The sequence below is a fragment of the Pantherophis guttatus genome, chromosome 1 (genome assembly GCF_059756535.1).
Source record: "Pantherophis guttatus breed Tessera chromosome 1, ASM5975653v1, whole genome shotgun sequence".
In the NCBI taxonomy this organism is placed as follows: Eukaryota; Metazoa; Chordata; class Lepidosauria; order Squamata; family Colubridae; genus Pantherophis; species Pantherophis guttatus.
In genome coordinates, this window is record NC_142063.1 from 344,311,835 (window position 1) to 344,333,465 (window position 21,631).

A 21,631-nucleotide genomic window follows, 5' to 3' on the forward strand; every position below is an offset into this window, starting at 1 on the left:
ACTTCCTCTAGCGCAGAGGTTGGAGGGAGAGAACAGCAGTCTGAGTGGTTTGTTCACCGCCCCACCCTGTTTTTAATCATTGTTAAATAATAGTCTTTTAAACTCGATATTTTTGTAAGTAATGAATAACCTGTTTATCTTAGTGACTTCTCTCTAGAACAGGGGTCGGCAACCTTTCGGATCTCCTTGATCACTAAATTCATAATTTTAAATCCCGCGGACCAGTAATATGAATTTTTTAAAAAAGATATTTAGTGCAATATAAAAAATGGAAATAATTCTTCTGCGGACCACCTGTTGGTGACCTCTGCTCTAGAAAGCCTCATGAGTGACTTTGGGCCAATCACCAGGATATAGTAAGAGTTTTAGTCCCAGTTTAGCTGTGTAAGCTGATTGGGTGATTTTGGACCAATCACCGGCAGATAAAGAGTTCTAGTCCCACCTTAGCCATGAAAGCTAATTGATGATTTTGAGCCAATGGCCAGCAGATTGGTTTCTAATCCTGCTTTAAGGCCAGCTGGGTAACTGGGCCAGTCACCAGGAGACTGTGAGTTCTAGTCCCTCCTTAGGCATGAAAACTGCCTGGATAATTTTGGCCAATCACTAGGAGACTCTGAGTTCTAGTCCCTCCTTAGGCATGAAAACTGTGACTGGATAATTTTGGGCCAATCACCAGGAGACTGTGAGTTCTAGTCCCTCCTTAGGCATGAAAACTGTGACTGGATAATTTTGGACCAATCACCAGGAGACTGTGAGTTCTAGTCCCTCTTTAGGCATGAAAACTGTGACTGGATAATTTTGGGCCAATCACCAGGAGACTGTGAGTTCTAGTCCCTCTTTAGGCATGAAAACTGTGACTGGATAATTTTGGGCCAATCACCAGGAGACTGTGAGATCTAATCCTTCCTTAGGCATGAAAACTGTGACTGGATAATTTTGGGCCAGTCACCAGGAGACTTGAGTTCTAGTCCCTCTTTAGGCATGAAAGCTGTGACGGGATAATTTTGGGCCAATCACCAGGAGACTGTGAGTTCTAGTTCCTCTTTAGGCATGAAAACTGTGACTGGATAATTTTGGGCCAATCACCAGGAGACTGTGAGATCTAATCCTTCCTTAGGCATGAAAGCTGTGACTGGATAATTTTGGACCAATCACCAGGAGACTGTGAGTTCTAGTCCCTCTTTAGGCATGAAAACTGTGACTGGATAATTTTGGGCCAATCACCAGGAGACTGTGAGATCTAATCCTTCCTTAGGCATGAAAACTGTGACTGGATAATTTTGGGCCAATCACCAGGAGACTGTGAGTTCTAGTCCCTCTTTAGGCATGAAAACTGTGACTGGATAATTTTGGGCCAATCACCAGGAGACTGTGAGTTCTAGTCCTTCTTTAGGCATGAAAACTGTGACTGGATAATTTTGGGCCAATCACCAGGAGACTGAGTTCTAGTCCCTATTTAGGCATGAAAGCTGGCTGGGTCACTTTGGGGCCAGTTCTTCCTTCTCAGCCCAACCCACCTCGCAGGATTTTTGTGGGAAAAATAGGAAGGTGTGTTGGATGTATTCTTGAGTTATTTATAAACAATAATAAATTGCAGAAGGGAAATAAATTTTGGCTCAGCAGGTTGTATTCACAGAATGCCGAGTTTCAAGGAAGGTTAGTTTTGTGATCTTGTCGTTCTTGCAAAGTGTCCGGCTTGCTGACTTCTGTATCATTTCTCTTTAATGTAAATGAAGTGGGATCAGATAGATGACCACTGGATAACTTTCTATTCACTCTATTCTAAAAAGCAGAAAATGCATCCTGTTGGAAAAAGTACAAACTCAGCCAAAATCCTTTTGAAACCTTTAGGAGGCCTCTAAGTTGTCAGAAGAAAGGAACATTCTAATGACATACAGTTTAAAGGTTGGTTAGGTCAAGGGGATCCACATGGGCTAGAAGTCGTCTATCAACAGAAGATAATTTGAATCTATGCTCCAGTAATTTACAAAAGAATTATGATTGTTTGGCAAGGATAATGTAAAACTTTAGTAATTAGGAAATGTCAGTTAAATATAACAAATGTATACGACCATATAAACTGCTGAGTTAACAGAATCCTTTGTTTGAAAATGTATAAAACTGTGGTCTCAGAATCATAAGTTGTTCAAAGCTTCATGTACAAAACTGGCTCTGAACCTTGCGCAATAAAACTGTCTCTGGCTGACCTAGGAATGTTGCTTTGTCCTCATCATTCCATAACATCTTAACAATTACATTATTTAATCTACATAGCAATTTATTATTTCTCCCTGTGAAATGCCAATTTTGGCCAACTCGGCTATATTTCTAATTCCTATTTTTAGACCCAGTTTCTTGATTTCTTTCCTCCTATTATTTGGCTTAGTTCATTGAAAAGGACGACTATTAGCTCATTTCCATTCCTGGGGGCTTCAATCTATTTGTTTTATTTATTAAATGATTCACCCCTGTAACAGACACGCTCCTGAAGACAACTAAACTATTCAAGGTATCTTGTAAGTTGGTTTTTTCCAGTGGTGAAATCTAAAATTTGTTACTACCGGTTCTGTGGGTGTGGCTTGGTGGGGGTGGGTGGGTAATGTGACTGGTTGGGCGTGGCCATTATTTTTTTTTAACTTTTAAAACCATTTTTTCTAGAACCTCTTCGGCGGAGAGGTTGTAAAAATGCTTTCAAAAGGCTCTGACGATCCCAGCTGAGTTGCCTGATCGGCAGAGGCTTTTTTAAAAACTCAGCTGGGATCGTCAGAGGCTTTTAAAAGAAAAAAAGCCTCTGACAATCCCAACTGAGCCGCGCGATCATCAGAGGCTTTTTTTTTTTTTAACTTTTAAAAGCATTTTTTCGGCCGAAGAGGTTGTAGAAAAAATGCTTTTAAAAGTAAAAAAAAAAAAAGCCTCTGATGATTGCACGGCTCAGCTGGGCATGCGGGGGGGGGCAGGGATTTTTGCTACCGGTTGTCCGAACCACCCGCCTCCATCGCTACCGGATCGAGCGATCCGGTCCGAACCAGGAGCATTTCACTCCTGGTTTTTTCCCTCCCTTTTCTTCATAATACATAAGAAGGATCATTCTGTTTGGAAAGATAGAAACCCGGTGTAATGGATTTCCAGAAAAACCTGATTTCAGATCATGAAATGGAAGAGCAGAGACCGGCAGGAAGTGGAAAGTACTGTGAAACGGTATATAAGTCTGACGTGCTATTGCTTTTACCTGGGTTTGGTGAATCGATCCCAGCAAACGGAGGCGTATGAACTGTAGAAAAGGATTTGAACCAGGGGTGAAATCTACTTACTTTCCCTACCGGTTCGGAAGTGCGCGCTCCATGTTTGGCGCACGCACGCATCACATGCAATTTTGGACCTCTACGCATGTGCAAAGTTTTGTGCGCGTGCACAGAGGGTCAAAAACAGGTTACTTCCTGGTTAAAACCAGGAAGTAACGACATCTGGGTGGGTGGGCGGAGCGTCGTGCCGCCGCCGCTACCAGTTCTCCAAATCATGTGCCGCCGCCGCTACCAGTTCGTGGTGCGAACTGGTAGCATTTCATCCTTACATAGCCGCAAGCAAATTCAGTCCAACTCCCTTGAACTCCGCTAACCCAGCGGTCCCCAACCTTTCTAGCCTGGTCACTGAGCCTGGCATAGGTGTGTGTGTGTGTGTGTGTGTGTGTGTGTGTGTGTGTGTGTGTAGCACGCATGCACACAGATCCATTTGTGTGAGCAGTGCCCACAGTATTTTTAATTCGGGAAAGAAGGGGGTGCTGTTCTATTATTTGTTTGTTGTAGCCCACCTTTATTAGTTTTAACAAATAACGAAGAAACTTTCCTCTTTCTCATAACAACCCAATGAAGTCGGTTGGACTGAAAGTGACTGGCCCAAAGACACCTATTCGGTTTTCATGCCTAAGGCAGGACTAGAACTCACAGTCTCCTGATGATTGGCCCAAAGACACCCAGTCAGCTTTCATGCCTAAAGCAGGACTAGAACTCACAGTCTCCTGATGATTGGCCCAAAGGCACCCAGTCAGCTTTCATGCCTAAAGCAGGACTAGAACTCACAGTCTCCTGATGATTGGCCCAAAGACACCCAGTCAGCTTTCATGCCTAAGACAGGACTAGAACTCACAGTCTCCTGATGATTGGCCCAAAGACACCCAGTCAGCTTTCATGCCTAAAGCAGGACTAGAACTCACAGTCTCCTGATGATTGGCCCAAAGACACCCAGTCAGCTTTCATGCCTAAGACAGGACTAGAACTCACAGTCTCCTGATGATTGGCCCAAAGGCACCCAGTCAGCTTTCATGCCTAAGGCAGGACTAGAACTCACAGTCTCCTGATGATTCGTCCAAAGGCACCCAGTCAGCTTTCATGCCTAAGGCTGGACTAGAACTCACAGTCTCCTGATAATTGGCCCAAAGGCACCCAGTCAGCTTTCATGCCTAAGGCAGGACTAGAACTCACAGTCTCCTGATGATTGGCCCAAAGACACCCAGTCAGCTTTCGTGCCTAAGGCAGGACTAGAACTCACAGTCTCCTGGTGATTGGCCCAAAGGCACCCAGTCAGCTTTCATGCCTAAGGCAGGACTAGAACTCACAGTCTCCTGGTGATTGGCCCAAAGACACCCAGTCAGCTTTCATGCCTAAGACAGGACTAGAACTCACAGTCTCCTGATGATTGGCCCAAAGGCACCTAGTTGGCTTTCATGCTTAAGGCAGGACTAGAACTCACAGTCTCCTGATGATTGGCCCAAAATCACCCAATTGGCTTTCATGCCTAAGGCAGGACTAGAACTCACAGTCTCCTGATGATTGGCCCAAAATCACCTAATTGGCTTTCATGCCTAAAACAGGACTAGAACTCACAGTCTCCTGATGATTGGCCCAAAGGCACCCAGTCAGCTTTCATGCCTAAAGCAGGACTAGAACTCACAGTCTCCTGATGATTGGCCCAAAATCACCTAATTGGCTTTCATGCCTAAAACAGGACTAGAACTCACAGTCTCCTGATGATTGGCCCAAAGGCACCCAGTCAGGTGGGGGGGTGTCTGTCGGGATTTCGAATGATCACTAAAGAAGTTGTCGTAAATCAAGGACTAACCTCTATACTTCACTCGGTATTCCAATCCGGGAGAGACACGAATGGCTGGGTGGCTAGTGGATTATGGGAGCCGAAGTCCAAAGCTTTAGAAAATCTTGATGAAATCGTATAGCTCACTGATGGCTAACCTGTTTGCCGTCGCGTCCGAAAAGAGGGGGAAACGCAGGGTGGTCGTGTGCCTGCGTGCCCACATCCATAATTCATTGCACCTCACACACTGTGCATGCGCGTACGACCCCCCCTCCCCGGCTCCCCCCACTTTTGGCACGGTAGGCTTGTTTTTTGCCCTCCCCAGGCTCCCGAGGCTTTTCTGGAGCCTGGGGAGGGTGAAAACAGCCTTCCCCACCCGGAGGCCAGACAAGGCCTGTTTCCTGGCTTCTGGTAGGACTAGAAGGCCCGAAAATCAGCTAGCCAGCACATGCATGTGCACTGGAGCTGAGTTAGGGCAATGCTTGCATGCCCACCGATACGGCTCCACATGCCACCTGTGGCACGCGTGTCATAGGTTCGCCATCACAGATATAGGTTTGCCTGCTTGGGGTTGGACTAGAAGACCTCCAGGGTCCCTTCCAACTCTTTATTATTCTGTATTATATTCTATATTTCCCTAACAGGATTCAGACCTTGTAGGGAAGATGGGCAGCATAACATTGAATGAAGAAATAAAGTTGAAGTTGAAGTTTCTCCTCCTCTTGTTCTGTTAGGAATCGCCACCCAGTCGGTCAACTCCTTAGGACAAACTCCACTCTTCACCGCCGCCTTGCTCGGACTGGGGAAACTGGTGGATATCCTGTTGGATTATGGGTCGGACCCAAACCAGTAAGTACGAGACATAAATGGGTGAGAAGAAGCGGGATTCAGGTGAAGTTAGTTTTTTCTTTCTTTCTTTTTTTGAACAAAATTATTTTGTGGTTCTGAGGAAAGTATGAGGAAACCCTACTCTTCGCTTCTCCCTCGGGGCTCATGTGAACCAGAGGGCGGGCCGTCTCCGAAGGGGAATTTGCAGTATCCCAACGGGGATCAGAAAAGTTAAGGATGGGGGTGTCGGCTGCAGGATTGGAACCCTGCCCTCGTAGCAGGTGCCGCGACCCCATCTAGATTTTTTTAAATTAATTAATGACATTATTTATTATGCTTTACTAAACACATTTATAAGCCTGCCCAACTCACACATGATCAACTACGTGTGGCTTACAACACTTCAAAATCCACCGCCTAATAAAAAAAAATTACCCCATTCTTGTTAACTTTGTTAACTTCCTCCTGAAGATTCCTCCAGGTTTTGTTTTTTTACTTCTACTTTTACTTCTACTACTACTACTTTTCCTTTTACTTCTACTACTACTACTTCTTCTTTCACTTCTACTTCTACTGTTACTTCTACTTTTACTACTTTTATATCTACTTTTACTTCTTACTTTACTTCTACTACTACCTACTATTTCTACTACTACTACTTCTTTTACTTTTACTACTACTTTTACTTCTTATTTTACTTCTACTACTATTACTTTTACTTTACTACTACTACTTTTTCTTCTACTTCTACTTCTTTTACTTCTGTTTTTACTTCTACTTCTACTTTTACTACTACTTTTACTTCTTTTACTTCTACTACTACCTACTACTTCTACTACTTATACTTTTCCTGTACATCTACTTCTACTTTTACTTCTACTTCTACTTCTTTTACTTCTACCTACTACTTCTACTACTACTATTTATACTTTTCCTTTACATCTACTTCTATTACTTTTACTTCTACTTCTACTTCTACTTCTACTTCTACTTCTACTTTTACTTCTACTTCTACTTTTACTTCTGCTTTTACTTCTACTTCTACTTCTACTTTTACTTCTGCTTTTACTTCTACTTCTTTTACTTCTACTACTACCTACTACTTCTACTACTACTTCTACTACTACTAATACTTTTCCTTTACATCTACTTCTACTACTTTTACTTCTACTTCTACTACTTCTACTTTTATTTTTACTTTTACTTCTACTTTTCTTCACTTGTAAGCCTCAACTTACAAGTAAAGACATTTGGCAGCTGGCTCGTATTTATGACGGTTGCAGTGTTCTGGGATCACATGATCCCCTTTTTACGAACTTCTGGCAACCAAAGTCCATGGGGAAGCCGGATTCCATTAACAGCCGTGTTTCTAACTTAACTGCCGCGATCCACTTAACAACTGTGGCCAGAAAGGTTGTAAAATGGGGCAAAACTCACATAACAGCTGTCTTGCTTAGCAGTGGAAATATTTGGGGATCAATTGCCGTCGTAAGTCAAGGATGATCTGTAAAAGAATGTGCTTTAGAGAGTTAGAGGAAGTAGCGGAATCACCCGTGAAGTTCACGGCTTTGTTGTTGTGATTTCAGCCGTTGTTACGACGGGAGCACCCCTGTCCATGCCGCGGCCTTTTCAGGAAGCCAGTTCATTCTTAGCAAACTACTGGACGCAGGCGGGGACCTGCGACTCCACGACAAGGATGGGAGGACCCCGCAAAGCTGGGCCATGACGGCAGGGAAGGAAAGTAGCGCACAGGTATGTCGTGGCGTGCGTTTAACGATGTGCCCTTGGGAAGCTTGTGGTAGGGGTGAAATCCAGCAGGTTCTGACAGGTTCTGACGAACCGGTAGGGGAAATTTTGAGCAGTTTGGAGAACTGGCAAATACCACTTCTGGCTGGCCCCGGAGTGGTGTGGGAATGGGGATTTTGAAGTATCCTTCCCCCAGGAGTGGGGAGGGAATGAGGATTTTGCAGTATCCTTCCCCCTGGAGTGGTGTGGGAATGGAGATTTTGCAGTATCCTTCCCCCAGGAATGGGGAGGGAATGGGGATTTTGCAGTATCCTTCCCCCTGCAGTGATGTGGGAATGGAGATTTTGCAGTAACCTTCCCCCAGGAGTGTGGAGGGAATGGGGATTTTGCAGTATCCTTCCCGAGGAGTGGGGAGGGAATGGGGATTTTGAAGTATCCTTCTCCCAGGAGTGGGGAGGGAATGAGGATTTTGCAGTATCTTTCCCCAGCCACGCCCACCAAGCCACACCCATAGAAGAGGTAGTAAAAAATTTGGATTTCACCACTGGCTTGTGGGTGAAGTTTTGTAGCATTTGGGAGGAAGTGAGCAAAACATGGAGTATGGTGGTTAAAAAAACTCCCACTGAGTTAAAAACTGGGAGATGGATATTTGGACCGCTTCATTTTCCTCTTCCTCCCTCAACCCTTTTTTTTTCCTTTCGTGCTATGCCATTTTTCCCCCCCCCCATGCCATCCCTCTGCTCAACAACTCATTCCCACAACACTGACAAACTATTTAGTCAGGCTGCGTTACTATTCTTCTTATCATCCTTCCTATTACCTATCTCCTTTTTCTACTTAACGGCTGTTGCTTTGTATCTTTACGATTTATATTGGTTTTATTTAGTTTCCTAAGTACGATTTGTGTTGATGGCTTATTTAGTATCCTATGGCTATCCCCAAGTGTTGTATCCTACGATTTATGATGAATGTATTTTTACGATGACTATGAACGTGATTTATGTCTTATAGCTTTTATGTGCAATGTGAGCTTATGCACCGAAGACAAATTCCTTGTGTGTCCATTCATGCTTGGCCAATAAAGAATTCTGCTCTGCTCCGCTCCGTTCCACATCCTATCCTACCTTATCCTATCCTATCCTATCCTATGCCATCCCATGCCATCCCATATTTTCTGTTCTATTCCATTCCATTCCATATTTTCTATTCTATTCCAGTCCAGTCCAGTCTAGTCCAGTCCATATTTTCTATTCCATTCCATTCCATTCCATATTTTCTATTCTATTCTATGCTATGCTATGCCATGCCATGCCATGCCATTCCATTCCCATATTTTCTATTCTATTCCATTCCATATTTTCTATTCTGTTCCATTCCATTCCATATTTTCTATTCTATTCCATTCTATTCCATTCCATATTTTCTATTCTATTCTATTCCAGTCCAGTCCAGTCTAGTCCAGTCCATATTTTCTATTCTATTCCATTCCATTCCATTCCATATTTTCTATTCCATTCCATTCCATATTTTCTATTCTATTCCATTCCATTCCATTCCATTCCATTCCATTCCATATTTTCTATTCTATTCTATTCTATTCTATTCTATTCTATTCCAGTCCAGTCCAGTCCAGTCCAGTCCAGTCCATATTTTCTATTCCATTCCATTCCATTCCATATTTTCTATTCCGTTCCATTCCATTCCATTCTTATTTCTTTTCTATTTCTATTTCTATTGTTTTGTTTAAGAAACGTTAACACAGAGAATTTTTCTTAATAATTTAATAATTTAGGCGCTCTGGAAACTCTAATTAATCAGCAGCACACGAAATACTTTTGAGTTTATACTGACTGGGGAATTCTGGGAATTGAAGCCTACAAATCTTAAAAGTTATCAAGCTTAAGATATCCTTGCTTTAAAAAATTTCACCCAGCAGTCCATATCCCGCCCTCCCCCCACACCTTTCCGTGTTTTTCAGAAGTGGTCCTTCCCTCCTGCCCCTTTTTCCTGGGGGGGGGGAACTAATTTCGGCTTTGCACAGAACCCCACAGCTTTACCTGTTGGACTGCGGTTTTGCTTTCAGATGCTCGAATTTATCCAGCGCTGCACCACTCACATGCAAGTCGTCCTGCAGAATCAGTCCTTGGATTTATTAAGGAAAGTGGACTCCCCCCGGGCCCTGGTCCACAGCCCCTCCAAGTTTGGGGGGTTTACTCAAGGGTAAGTAAAAGGAACTCTGGGTTTTCACTATCCCATAATAAGCCAGCAGTCCTGGGGTGTGTGTGTGGTGAGGAGAAGATTTCCAAGGAAAATGTCCCAAAATGCCCATGCTGGCTAGGGAATTCTGGGAGTGGAAGTCCTCTCCTCTTAAAGCATGCTGCCTGGGGGATTCTGGGAGTGGAAGTCCACCCCTCTTAAAGCATGCAGACTGGGGGATTCTGGGAGTGGAAGTCCACCCCTCTTAAAGCATGCTGCCTGGGGGATTCTGGGAGTGGAAGTCCATCCCTCTTAAAGCATGCTGGCTGGGGGATTCTGGGAGTGGAAGTCCATCCATCTTAAAGCATGCAGACTGGGGGATTCTGGGAGTGGAAGTCCACCCCTCTTAAAGCATGCTGGCTGGGGGATTCTGGGAGTGGAAGTCCACCCCTCTTAAAGCATGCTGGCTGGGGGATTCTGGGAGTGGAAGTCCACCCCTCTTAAAGCATGCAGGCTGGGGGATTCTGGGAGTGGAAGTCCACCCCTCTTAAAGCATGCAGGCTGGGGAATTCTGGGAGTGGAAGTCCACCCCTCTTAAAGCATGCAGGCTGGGGGATTCTGGGAGTGGAAGTCCACCCCTCTTAAAGCATGCTGGCTGGGGGATTCTGGGAGTGGAAGTCCACCCCTCTTAAAGCATGCTGGCTGGGGGATTCTGGGAGTGGAAGTCCACCCCTCTTAAAGCATGCTGGCTGGGGGATTCTGGGAGTGGAAGTCCACCCCTCTTAAAGCATGCTGGCTGGGGAATTCTGGGAGTGGAAGTCCACCCCTCTTAAAGCATGCAGGCTGGGGGATTCTGGGAGTGGAAGTCCACCCCTCTTAAAGCATGCTGGCTGGGGGATTCTGGGAGTGGAAGTCCACCCCTCTTAAAGCATGCTGGCTGGGGGATTCTGGGAGTGGAAGTCCACCCCTCTTAAAGCATGCTGGCTGGGGGATTCTGGGAGTGGAAGTCCACCCCTCTTAAAGCATGCTGGCTGGGGGATTCTGGGAGTGGAAGTCCACCCCTCTTAAAGCATGCTGGCTGGGGAATTCTGGGAGTGGAAGTCCACCCCTCTTAAAGCATGCTGGCTGGGGGATTCTGGGAGTGGAAGTCCACCCCTCTTAAAGCATGCAGGCTGGGGAATTCTGGGAGTGGAAGTCCACCCCTCTTAAAGCATGCTGGCTGGGGGATTCTGGGAGTGGAAGTCCACCCCTCTTAAAGCATGCTGGCTGGGGGATTCTGGGAGTGGAAGTCCACCCCTCTTAAAGCATGCTGGCTGGGGGATTCTGGGAGTGGAAGTCCACCCCTCTTAAAGCATGCAGGCTGGGGAATTCTGGGAGTGGAAGTCCACCCCTCTTAAAGCATGCTGGCTGGGGAATTCTGGGAGTGGAAGTCCATCCCTCTTAAAGCATGCAGACTGGGGGATTCTGGGAGTGGAAGTCCACCCCTCTTAAAGCATGCTGGCTGGGGAATTCTGGGAATTGAAGTCCACCCCTCTTAAAGCATGCTGGCTGGGGGATTCTGGGAGTGGAAGTCCACCCCTCTTAAAGCATGCTGGCTGGGGGATTCTGGGAGTGGAAGTCCACCCCTCTTAAAGCATGCAGGCTGGGGAATTCTGGGAGTGGAAGTCCACCCCTCTTAAAGCATGCTGGCTGGGGGATTCTGGGAGTGGAAGTCCACCCCTCTTAAAGCATGCTGGCTGGGGAATTCTGGGAGTGGAAGTCCACCCCTCTTAAAGCATGCTGGCTGGGGGATTCTGGGAGTGGAAGTCCACCCCTCTTAAAGCATGCAGGCTGGGGAATTCTGGGAGTGGAAGTCCACCCCTCTTAAAGCATGCAGGCTGGGGAATTCTGGGAGTGGAAGTCCATCCCTCTTAAAGCATGCAGGCTGGGGGATTCTGGGAGTGGAAGTCCACCCCTCTTAAAGCATGCTGGCTGGGGAATTCTGGGAATTGAAGTCCACCCCTCTTAAAGCATGCTGGCTGGGGAATTCTGGGAGTGGAAGTCCATCCCTCTTAAAGCATGCAGACTGGGGGATTCTGGGAGTGGAAGTCCACCCCTCTTAAAGCATGCAGACTGGGGGATTCTGGGAGTGGAAGTCCACCCCTCTTAAAGCATGCAGACTGGGGGATTCTGGGAGTGGAAGTCCACCCATCTTAAAGCATGCTGGCTGGGGATTCTGGGAGTGGAAGTCCACCCCTCTTAAAGCATGCTTGCTGGGGAATTCTGGGAGTTGAAGTCTACCCCTTTTAAAATGGCTCTAGGCCTAGATGTTAGCATAGATATAGTGTAAGATATCGTAGGGTTAGTAATAAGTAGAAAATAAGTATGTTTGTCTATTTTTAAAAATAATAATTTTCCTAAGGAAACACAAAACTCTCTTGTTCGTGACTACTCCATCCCATTTCCCAAAATCCCCCTCACAATTCTCCCTCTTGTGCTTCAGGGCAGCTGACAGCCCACTTGGGAGGTTCATGAAACGTGTGAGCAGCATGTCGCAAAGCATCTTCAGTTTCGGCTTTGGGAAGGTAAGAGGACAGGTTCAAGATGGCGGAGGCCTCCATTCATTCAGGGTGTGTACGCACAACACGACAGTCAAGTGTCCCATAAGGGGCTTTGTGAAGACTGCCCAAAATGGTGTGAAAGTCCAAGGAAGTGGATTTTGGTGGCCCTCAAAGAGGATTTCCTGAAATTGCAAGCTGTTAGCCGGTGGAACAGACTGCCACATGATGTGAAGCAGCACTTTTTTGGATTTTTTTGAGGTCTTCGAAGAGAGGCCATCTTGTAATAGGCAAGATGTTCTTGTGCTGATCGCTAAAATACCTTCCAATTAATTAATTAATTAATTAATAACATTTATATAGCCACATGTCCTTAGGATAACTCTGGGCGGCTCCTGAGAAAATAATTTTAAACACTGTAAAACATGCTCAGTGAAAACACCGACTGCAGCAAAAAGGGTTATAAAATCATGTGCAACTCTCTTAGTGACTACCTTGGTTAGTGACAGAAATTCTGGTCCCAATTGTGGAAAGTTAAGGACTAGCTGTATAGATCTTCACATTCTTACATACAAAACTCTTGGGAGTGAGAATGCTGTTAAATCCCATCTCAAGTCTTCCTTGTAGGATGCTGCTTCCAGTTCATCTCAATTCTTCCTCCTTTCTCTCTTTTCTTCCTTTCCTCCTTTCTTCCTTTTCTCCTTCCTTTCCTCCTTCCTTCCTTTCCTTCCTTTCCTTCCTTCTTTCTTTCTTTCTTTCTTTCTTTCTTTCTTTCTTTCTTTCTTTCTTTCCTCTCTTCTCTCCCTCTTATCTTATATCTGTTTCTCATTCCTCCGTCCCTTTTCTCACTCTCCTTCCTCCCCTCTGTTTTTTCCTTTCTCCATTTCTTTCTTTCCTTCCTTCCATTTCCCTCTTTCCTTCCATTTCTTCCTTTCTTTCCTTCCTTTCTTTCCTTCCTGAGGGATGTTTCTCTATTCTCCTACCTACCTACCTCTTTGTTTTATTCATTCTTTCCTTCCTTCCCCCTCTTATCCTTCCTTTCCTTTCTTCCTTTCTTCTTCTCTTCCCCCTCTTTTCTCCTTCTTTCCTCCTTATCTTCCTTTCCTTTCTTTCCTTTTTCACTCTTTTCTCACCCTTCCTTCCCTTCCTGTTTTTCTTTTCTCCATTTCTTTCCTTTCATCCCTCACTCTTCTTCCTCCTACCTTTCTCCATTCTCCTTCCCTTTTGTTTGTTTTCATTCATTCATTCATTCTTCCTTTCCTTCCTTCCCTCCCTCTTTTCTCCTTCCTTTTTTTTCTTCTTCTCTTTTCCCCTCTTTTCTCCTTCCTTCCTCCCTTCTTTTTCATTTTCCTTCCCTTTTCTTTCCTTCCGTTTCCTTTCCTCCACTTTCCTTTCCTCCTACCCTTTCTCGCTCTCTTTTCTCACCCTTCCTTCCTTCCCTCCCTCTTTTCTCCTTCCTTTTTTCTCCTTCTCTTTCCCCTCTTTTCTCCTTCCTTCCTCCCTTCTTTTTCATTTCCCTTCCCTTTTCTTTCCTTCCGTTTCCTTTCCTCCACTTTCCTTTCCTCCTACCCTTTCTCGCTCTCTTTTCTCACCCTTCCTTCCTTCCTTCCCTCCCTCTTTTCTCCTTCCTTTTTTTCTTCTTCTCTTTTCCCCTCTTTTCTCCTTCCTTCCTCCCTTCTTTTTCATTTCCCTTCCCTTTTCTTTCCTTCCGTTTCCTTTCCTCCACTTTCTTTTCCTCCTACCCTTTCTCGCTCTCTTTTCTCACCCTTCCTTCCTTCCTTCCTTCCCTCCCTCTTTTCTCCTTCCTTTTTCTTCTTCTTCTCTCTTCCCCTCTTTTCTCCTTCCTTCCTCCCTTCTTTTTCATTTCCCTTCCCTTTTCTTTCCTTCCGTTTCCTTTCCTCCACTTTCCTTTCCTCCTACCCTTTCTTGCTCTCTTTTCTCACCCTTCCTTCCTTCCTTCCTTCCTTCCCTCCCTCTTTTCTCCTTCCTTTTTCTTCTTCTTCTCTTTTCCCCTCTTTTCTCCTTCCTTCCTCCCTTCTTTTTCATTTCCCTTCCCTTTTCTTTCCTTCCGTTTCCTTTCCTCCACTTTCCTTTCCTCCTACCCTTTCTCGCTCTCTTTTCTCACCCTTCCTTTCCTTCCTTCCCTCCCTCTTTTCTCCTTCCTTTTTTCTTTCTCCCTCCCTCCAGTTTTTTCTCAACAGCAAGAGGCAGCTGGGCTACCTAGCTTCCCTTCCCATCATCGCCGATAAAGAAGTGGTTCAGGCCGATGATGAGCCCACATTCTCTTTCTCCACTGGGCCCTACATGAACATGACCAAGTAAGTGTCCACCATATGACCTTCAAAGCAGAGATAGGACCTGGCACTAACGCCAGGTGAAGACTTGGCACCCCGCCCCCCCCAGGCCAGGCTGCCCAGCCAAACCCAGCCTCCGCTCCCTGCCCAGCCCACCTACCTGCCTACCTTCCAGGGTTGTCGTTGTGCTACTCCCCCATCCTAATTTAACCTGGTTTCTTCCACTTCGGCCTACTCTCGCCTTTCCCTCTTGCAAGGCATACGTCCAGCGCATTGTGGGCAAAACCGACACTCCCTTCTTTCTCCCCACAGCCTGATGTGGGGTGGCAGCCGTGTGACGGTGAAGGAGCTGAATATCCAGCCTCACCAACATTGCAGCAAACTGCGTCTCTCCGACCTCCTTTTGGCTGAGCAGGAGTATAGCAGGTGCTCACCTTGTGTGTGTGTGTTTGTGTGTAAAGCCACACAGTTGTGCGTTCAGGATGGGGTTTGCACGGCCCCCGCAATCATCATCATCTTTTAATGACCCCGTAATCCCTTGCGGGGTAAGAGTTCTGGGCAACTGAATGGAGCTGAGTGGCCGGATGCTTTTCCTGTTGCCAATGCGGAGTTACATTCGGCAGATATATTCTCATGGCGCCCAGAGAGAGAAATTATCTGCCTCAGCCTAGGATCGAACTCGCGGCCTCCTGATTGTGAGGCGAGAGCTCCGCCTCTCGGCCACCGCACCACTCTTGCAGCCCCCCCCCCCCCGCAATGAGAGGGACTTTTGGGTTGCGGGTTTTCTCTGCAAACGGGGTCCTCTCTTCCCGCTTTGCAGCCAGCTCCACCACCCTCACCTGCTGCTGCTGATGGCCGTCTGTCTGTCCAGCGACTTGGAGAAGACCCGGCTCGTGTTCGAGAGGGTGAATTTTGGGTCTCTCTACAGCATCCTTCACGAGAGGGTAAACCTTGCGTCTTCCTAAGAGCTTCTTTGTGGGGTGTCGCTTCCCACCTGTGGAGGCTCCTGAGCAGCGAACACCTCTATTTCTTGTCTGTGAACAACCCTGCGAGGTAGGACAGTGTGCTGAATGGAAGGTCCCGGATTTAAAGGGGTGTTTCCGCCTGGATTCAGCTTTGGGAAGGGCAACTATGGCCCCTTTAAGGCCTGTGGACTTCAACTCCCAGAATTCCTGAGCCAGCATGGCTGGCTCAGGAATTCTGGGAGTTGAAGTCCACAGGTCTTAAAGGGGCCATAGTTGCCCGCCCCATCTAGCCTACAAATTTAGTGCTTCACCAGCGTTTTTTAGTTCTTCTCTAGCAATTGTCTCCTTGCCTCTTAGCTGTGTTGTCCATACATTGCAGAGACTTGTGGCCTCCTCCTAACGGGAATTCTGGGAAAGAGCCTTGATAGTACAGTGGTCTAAGCACCCTGTTATTAACACAGCTGCCTGCAATTACTGCAGGTTCGAATCTCGCCAAGGCTCAAGGTTGACTCAGCCTTCCATCCTTTCTAAGGTAGGTGAAATGAGGACCCAGTTGGTGGGGGCAATAAGCTGACTTTGTATAAATATACAAAAGTATGAAGGCTATTGCTTAACGCATTGTAAGCCGCCCTGAGTCTCCGGAGAAGGGCAGCATATAAATCAAATTTAAAAAAACAAAAAAAATTGAAGTCCATCCTTGGGAAAGCTTGCTATAGCTGAGGAATTCTGGGAGTGGGAGTCCACCCATCTTAAAAGCATGCTGGCTGGGGAATTCTGGGAGTGAGAGCAGCACCCTCTCCTGGCCACATTAGAAATAGCAGGCCAATTCTATCTGCAGAAGAGAGTCCCTTAGATAGTTTAACAGAGTTGGAAGGGACCTTGGAGGTCATCTACTCCAACCCCCCACCCAAGCAGGAAATCCTACACCAGTGATGGCTAACCTTTTTCTCATCATATGCCGAAAGTGCGTGTGTGCGATAGCGCACACGTGCTGGCACACCAGTGCAATGTGTGCCCCCCTGCAATGCACCCATGACCCCCCCATATTCCCCCCTGCCCCCCCGCATGCAACCCCCCCCGCGCATGACCCCACCCCCACCCCCATTTTTTTTTTTTAATTTGATTTATATGCCGCCCTTCTCCGGAGACTCAGGGCGGCTTACAATGTGCTAAGCAATAGCCTTCATTCTTTTGTATATTTATACAAAGTCAGCTTACTGCCCCCACAACTGGGTCCTCAATTTACCTACCTTAGAAAGGATGGAAGGCTGAGTCAACCTTGAGCCTTGGCGAGATTCGAACCTGCAGTAACTGCAGGCAGCTGGTCTTAATAACCAGCTTAATAACAGGGTGCCTTAGACCACTGTACTACCAAGGCCTCTCTGCAGCCTCCTGGGCCCAAATACGGGCCATAGGGGGTGGGTCGCGAGTCCCCCGCCCCATTTGGGGCCTAGCAGGCCTTCCTGCAGCCTCCTGGGTCCAAAAACGGGCCCTGGGGGGTGGGTCGCGCATCCCCCGCCCCATTTGGGGCCTAGCAGGCCTCCCTGCAGCCTCCTGGGCCCAAAAACGGGCCCTGGGGGGTGGGTCGCGCATCCCCCGCCCCGTTTTGGGCCTAGCAGGCCTCCCTGCAGCCTCCTGGGCCCAAAAACGGGCCACAGGGGGTGAGTCGCGCATCTCCCGCTCCATTTTAGGCCTAGCAGGCCTCCCTGCAGCCTCCTGGGCCCAAAAACGGGCCGTGGGGGGCACACCGCACCCCCCCGCGCTCCACCCCTGCCCCCATCCATGTGCGGGCGACCCCCCTCCCCCGCCGTGCATGCGCACTCATCTCCCACATGCGACCCGCTCCCCGCACATCTTGAAAATCAGCTGTCCGGCAGGAGGCGTGTGCGCACACATGCGTGGTAGAACTGAGCTGGGTGACAGCTCACGTGCCCGCAGAGAGGCCTCTGTGTGCCAGCTGTGGCACGTGTGCCATAAGTTCGCCATTACAGCCCTACACCCTTTCTGACAGATGGCAGTCCAGTCTCTTCTTGGAAGCCTCCAGTGATGAAGCTCCCACAACCTCTGAAGGCAACTTCTGATCCATGGGTTGATTGTTTCTCACTGTCAGAAAATTCCTCCTCATTTCCAGGTTGAATGTCTCCTTGTTCAGTTTCCATCCATTGTTCCTTGTCTGGCCTTCGGGTGCTTTGGAGAATAGCTTGACCCTCTTCCTCTCTGTGGCAGCCCCTCAAATATTGGAAGATGCTCTCCTGTCTCCCCTGGTCCTTCTCTTCACTAGACTAGCCATGCTCAATTATTATTGTTATCGTTGTTGTTATTTAAATTTATTATCCATCCACCTTACTGCAGGGTAACTCTGGGACGGCTTACAATATTAAAAATACAAAATGGTATGAATAAAATATGACAAAAATGTTCTTTTAAAAAGCACGAAACATTTAATAACAATTTACCTGTGCCCTTGCAATGTTTCTGCACTGCCCATCTCCCTTTGGACTTTGAGGGGGAGGGGTGTTTCAAAGTCTTGTAGCCACCCTTAGTCTCCGGAGAAGGGCGGCATATAAATCAAACCAATCAATCAGTCAATCAATCAATCAATCAATCAAATGTTTATTTTCTTTCCCTTCCTCCTTCTCGCCCCTCCCCATCGCCTGCTCTAGCGCTCCGAGTTCCCGGTGTTGCAAATGGAAACGATTGTGCACCTGCTGATCCAGGTGAGCGACGCCCTCCGGTACCTCCACCTGCGCGGCTTCATCCATCGGACCCTCAGCTCCTACGCCGTGGTGATTGTTCTGACTGGGGAAGCGAAGCTGACCAACCTGGAGCATATGATTGAAAGGTAAGCCCACACCGCCTCCCCTCCCCTTCCCTCCCCTCCCTTTTTCTCCAATGTCCTTTCCCTCCCCTCCCCTCCCCTCTCTTCTCTTGCCCTCCCTTCCCTTCAAGGAGGAAGAGACTGGATAGACATTTGTCTGAAATGGTATAGACGTCTCCTGCTTGAACAGGGGGTTGGACTAGAGGACCTCCAAGGTCCCTTCTAACTTTGTTATTTCTTTGTTCTGTGTTCCTTCAATTTACATTCCTTTCTCTTCCTAAATTTTTCTCTCTTCTCTTCTCTTTCCTTCCCTTCTCCTTCCTTTCCTCTTTCCTTTCTTTCCACTTTTCTATCTTCCATTCCTCCCTCCCTTTTCCTTCCCTTCCCTTCCATTCTTACTACTCTTCTCTTCCCTTCTCTTCCCTGTTCTTTCCTCCCTCTCTTTTCTTCCTTTCTTTTCTTCCTTTCTCCTTCCTTTCCTCTTTCCTTTCTTCCCACTTTTCTATTTTCCATTCCTCCCTCCCTTTTCCTTTCCTTTCCTTTCCTTTCCTTTCCTTTCCTTTCCTTCCATTCTATTCTTATTACTCTTCTCTTCCCTTCCTTCCCTGTTCTTTCCTCCCTCTCTTTTCTTCCTTTCTCCTTCCTTTCCTCTTTCCTTTCTTTCCACTTTTCTATCTTCCATTCCTCCCTCCCTTTTCCTTCCCTTCCCTTCCCTTCTTATTATTCTTCTCCCTTCCCTTCCCTGTTCTTTCCTCCCTCTCTTTTCTTCCTTTCCTTTCCTTCCCTTCTCCTTTCTTTCCTCTTTCCTTTCTTCCCACTTTTCTATCTTCCATTCCTCCCTCCCTTTTCCTTTCCTTTCCTTCCCTTTCCTTCCCTTCTTATTACTCTTCTCTTCCCTTCCCTTCCCTGTTCTTTCCTCCCTCTCTTTTCTTCCTTTTCTTCCTTTCCTTCCTTTCCTCTTTCCTTTCTTCCCACTTTTCTATCTTCCATTCCTCCCTCCCTTTTCCTTCCCTTCCCCATCCCCATCCCAGATTCTGACAATATAGCTTTACAATAAACTAGATTTCGCCCATTGGGTTGCGATTCCAATCTGGTTGACTCGGCGCAGCCAACCTCGGTCTTGTTAAGTCTGAAAGTACCGCCCTCCCTCCCTCCCGTCTCCTTTACTCCCTGAGAAACTAGGGAGGGTCCCTTCTCTTTCCCTGTCCCTTATGGAGCAGAGGGCTAAGCTGTCTCTTCTCTGATTGTTCCCTCGGCTGAGTCTCTCAGCCTCGGTCTCCCAAGGTCTTTCCCTCATACCCTCACACAGTCCCCTTTCGTCCTCCATCTCCAGGATACGAGAGATCCAGTGGTGGTATTCAGCTGGTTCAGACCAGTTCGGGCAAATTGGTAGTGGCGACCTGCGGGTGGGCACCCACCTGCCCCAGTGCTGTGCCATCCTATTTAGCCACATTTTCTAAGCCGCGTGCATGCAAGCAAAGCGCATGTGTGCACTCACATTTTCGGTGTGGCGAACCGGTGGTAAACGTATGTGAAACCAGTGGTGAAATCAAAATTGTTTTACTACTAGCTCTGTGGGCGTGGCTTGGTGGGTGTGGTGTGGCTTGGTGGGCGTGGCTTCGTGGGCGTGGCAGGGGAAAGATACTGCAAAACCCCCATTCCCTCCCCACTCCTGGGGGAAGGATATTGCAAAATCTCCATTCCCACCCCACTCTGGGACCAGCCAGAGGTGGTATTTGCCGGTTCTCCGAACTACTCAAAATTTCCACTACCGGTTCTCCAGAACCTGTCAGAACCTGCTGGATTTCACCCTTGCGTGAAACCTACCAGTGGTGGGATTCACATTTTTTTACTACCGGTTCTGTGGTCATGGCGTGGCTTGGTAGGCGTGGCTTGGTGGGCGTGGCAGAGGAAGGTTACTGCAAAATCCCCATTCCCTCCCGATCAGCTGGGACTCGGGAGGCAGAGAATAGACGGGGACGGGGCCAGCCAGAGATGGTATTTACCGGTTCTCCGAACTACTCAAAATTTCCGCTACCGGTTCTCCAGGTTTGGTCAAAACCTGCTGAAACCCACCTCTAGAGAGATCTCCAAAGGACGGTGATCTCGGCCCCCAAGTGGGTGGGTGGGGGGGCTACCTGTTCTTCCCCAACCCTGAGCATCATCTTCCCGTGTCGGCAGCAAAGACGGAGGGGAGCACAGCGACCTGACACGGGTGCCCATCCCTCCCCAGCTGTACAAGTGGTGCGCCCCGGAAGTGATCCTGGAGCGGACGGCGACTTTCAAGTCGGACGTCTACAGTTTTTGTGCCGTCATGCAGGAGGCGTTTACAGGTACAGCAAAGAATTAAAATCTCATTTTTTTTGGTTTTTCTTCCTTCTTGGTTTTCCTTTTTTTCTTAAAAACAAATTCTTTTCGGTGTTTTCCTCTTGTAAGGCTTAAAGATCACTTTAGAAAGTGATCACTTTTTAGCTTTTTAAATTGTCAAAGAGGTTTTAGTTTCAATGTTTTAAATTTTTGGGCCACAGTTATTTAATTCTTTTAATAATTTTAAATTTTGTATTGATATGTGTTTTAGTCTGGCTGTGCTCCGCCCTGAGTCCACTTGGAGAAGGGCGCGATATAAATTGAATAAAATAAATAAAATAAAAAAATAAATAGAAAGATAGAAAAACTGACAGCGCAAAAGGACCCGGGGTTCCATCAAGTCGGTCCTTTTTTTCTTCTTAATTTATTTATTTAACCGTTATTATTTTAAGTTTTCTTCTTCTTTTGGTCCCTCGAGGTTGCCCTTTGAGGTTAGTTTTCTTTTTCTTCTTCTTCTTCCTCCTTTATTTATTTAATTTTTATTATTTTTAATTAATGTTTTTATTTTGGGGGGCCATCGAGTCTGCCCTTTGAGGGGTTTTTTTTTGGGGCGTGGGGAGGTTTGGTGTTCTTTTTAATTTATTTACAGGTAGATTTGTATTTTCAGACCTGCAAGAGTCTATTAACATAGTATAATAAAGGGACGCGGTGGCTCAGTGGCTAAGACGCTGAGCTTGTCGATCGAAAGGTCGGCAGTTCAGAGGTTCGAATCCCTAGTGCCGCGTAAATGGAGTGAGCTCCCGTGACTTGTCCCAGCTTCTGCCAAACTAGCAGTTCGAAAGCATGTAAAAACAT

At 46.9% G+C, this 21,631-nt stretch overlaps 1 protein-coding gene across 1 annotated transcript in view; it reads left to right on the forward strand.

Annotated features, from left to right (window-relative positions):
* Positions 1 to 21,631, forward strand: part of TEX14 (testis expressed 14, intercellular bridge forming factor) — an 89,258-nt gene that overhangs the window by 11,424 nt on the left and 56,203 nt on the right. Inside the window, exons 3-11 of the mRNA XM_060693245.2 lie at positions 5,820 to 5,934; positions 7,500 to 7,665; positions 9,743 to 9,879; positions 12,338 to 12,419; positions 14,580 to 14,710; positions 14,999 to 15,112; positions 15,507 to 15,630; positions 18,315 to 18,493; positions 20,651 to 20,802. Of these exons, the coding sequence (XP_060549228.2) occupies positions 5,820 to 5,934; positions 7,500 to 7,665; positions 9,743 to 9,879; positions 12,338 to 12,419; positions 14,580 to 14,710; positions 14,999 to 15,112; positions 15,507 to 15,630; positions 18,315 to 18,493; positions 20,651 to 20,802 (1,200 nt within the window). The remainder of the gene's footprint in view (positions 1 to 5,819; positions 5,935 to 7,499; positions 7,666 to 9,742; positions 9,880 to 12,337; positions 12,420 to 14,579; positions 14,711 to 14,998; positions 15,113 to 15,506; positions 15,631 to 18,314; positions 18,494 to 20,650; positions 20,803 to 21,631) is intronic.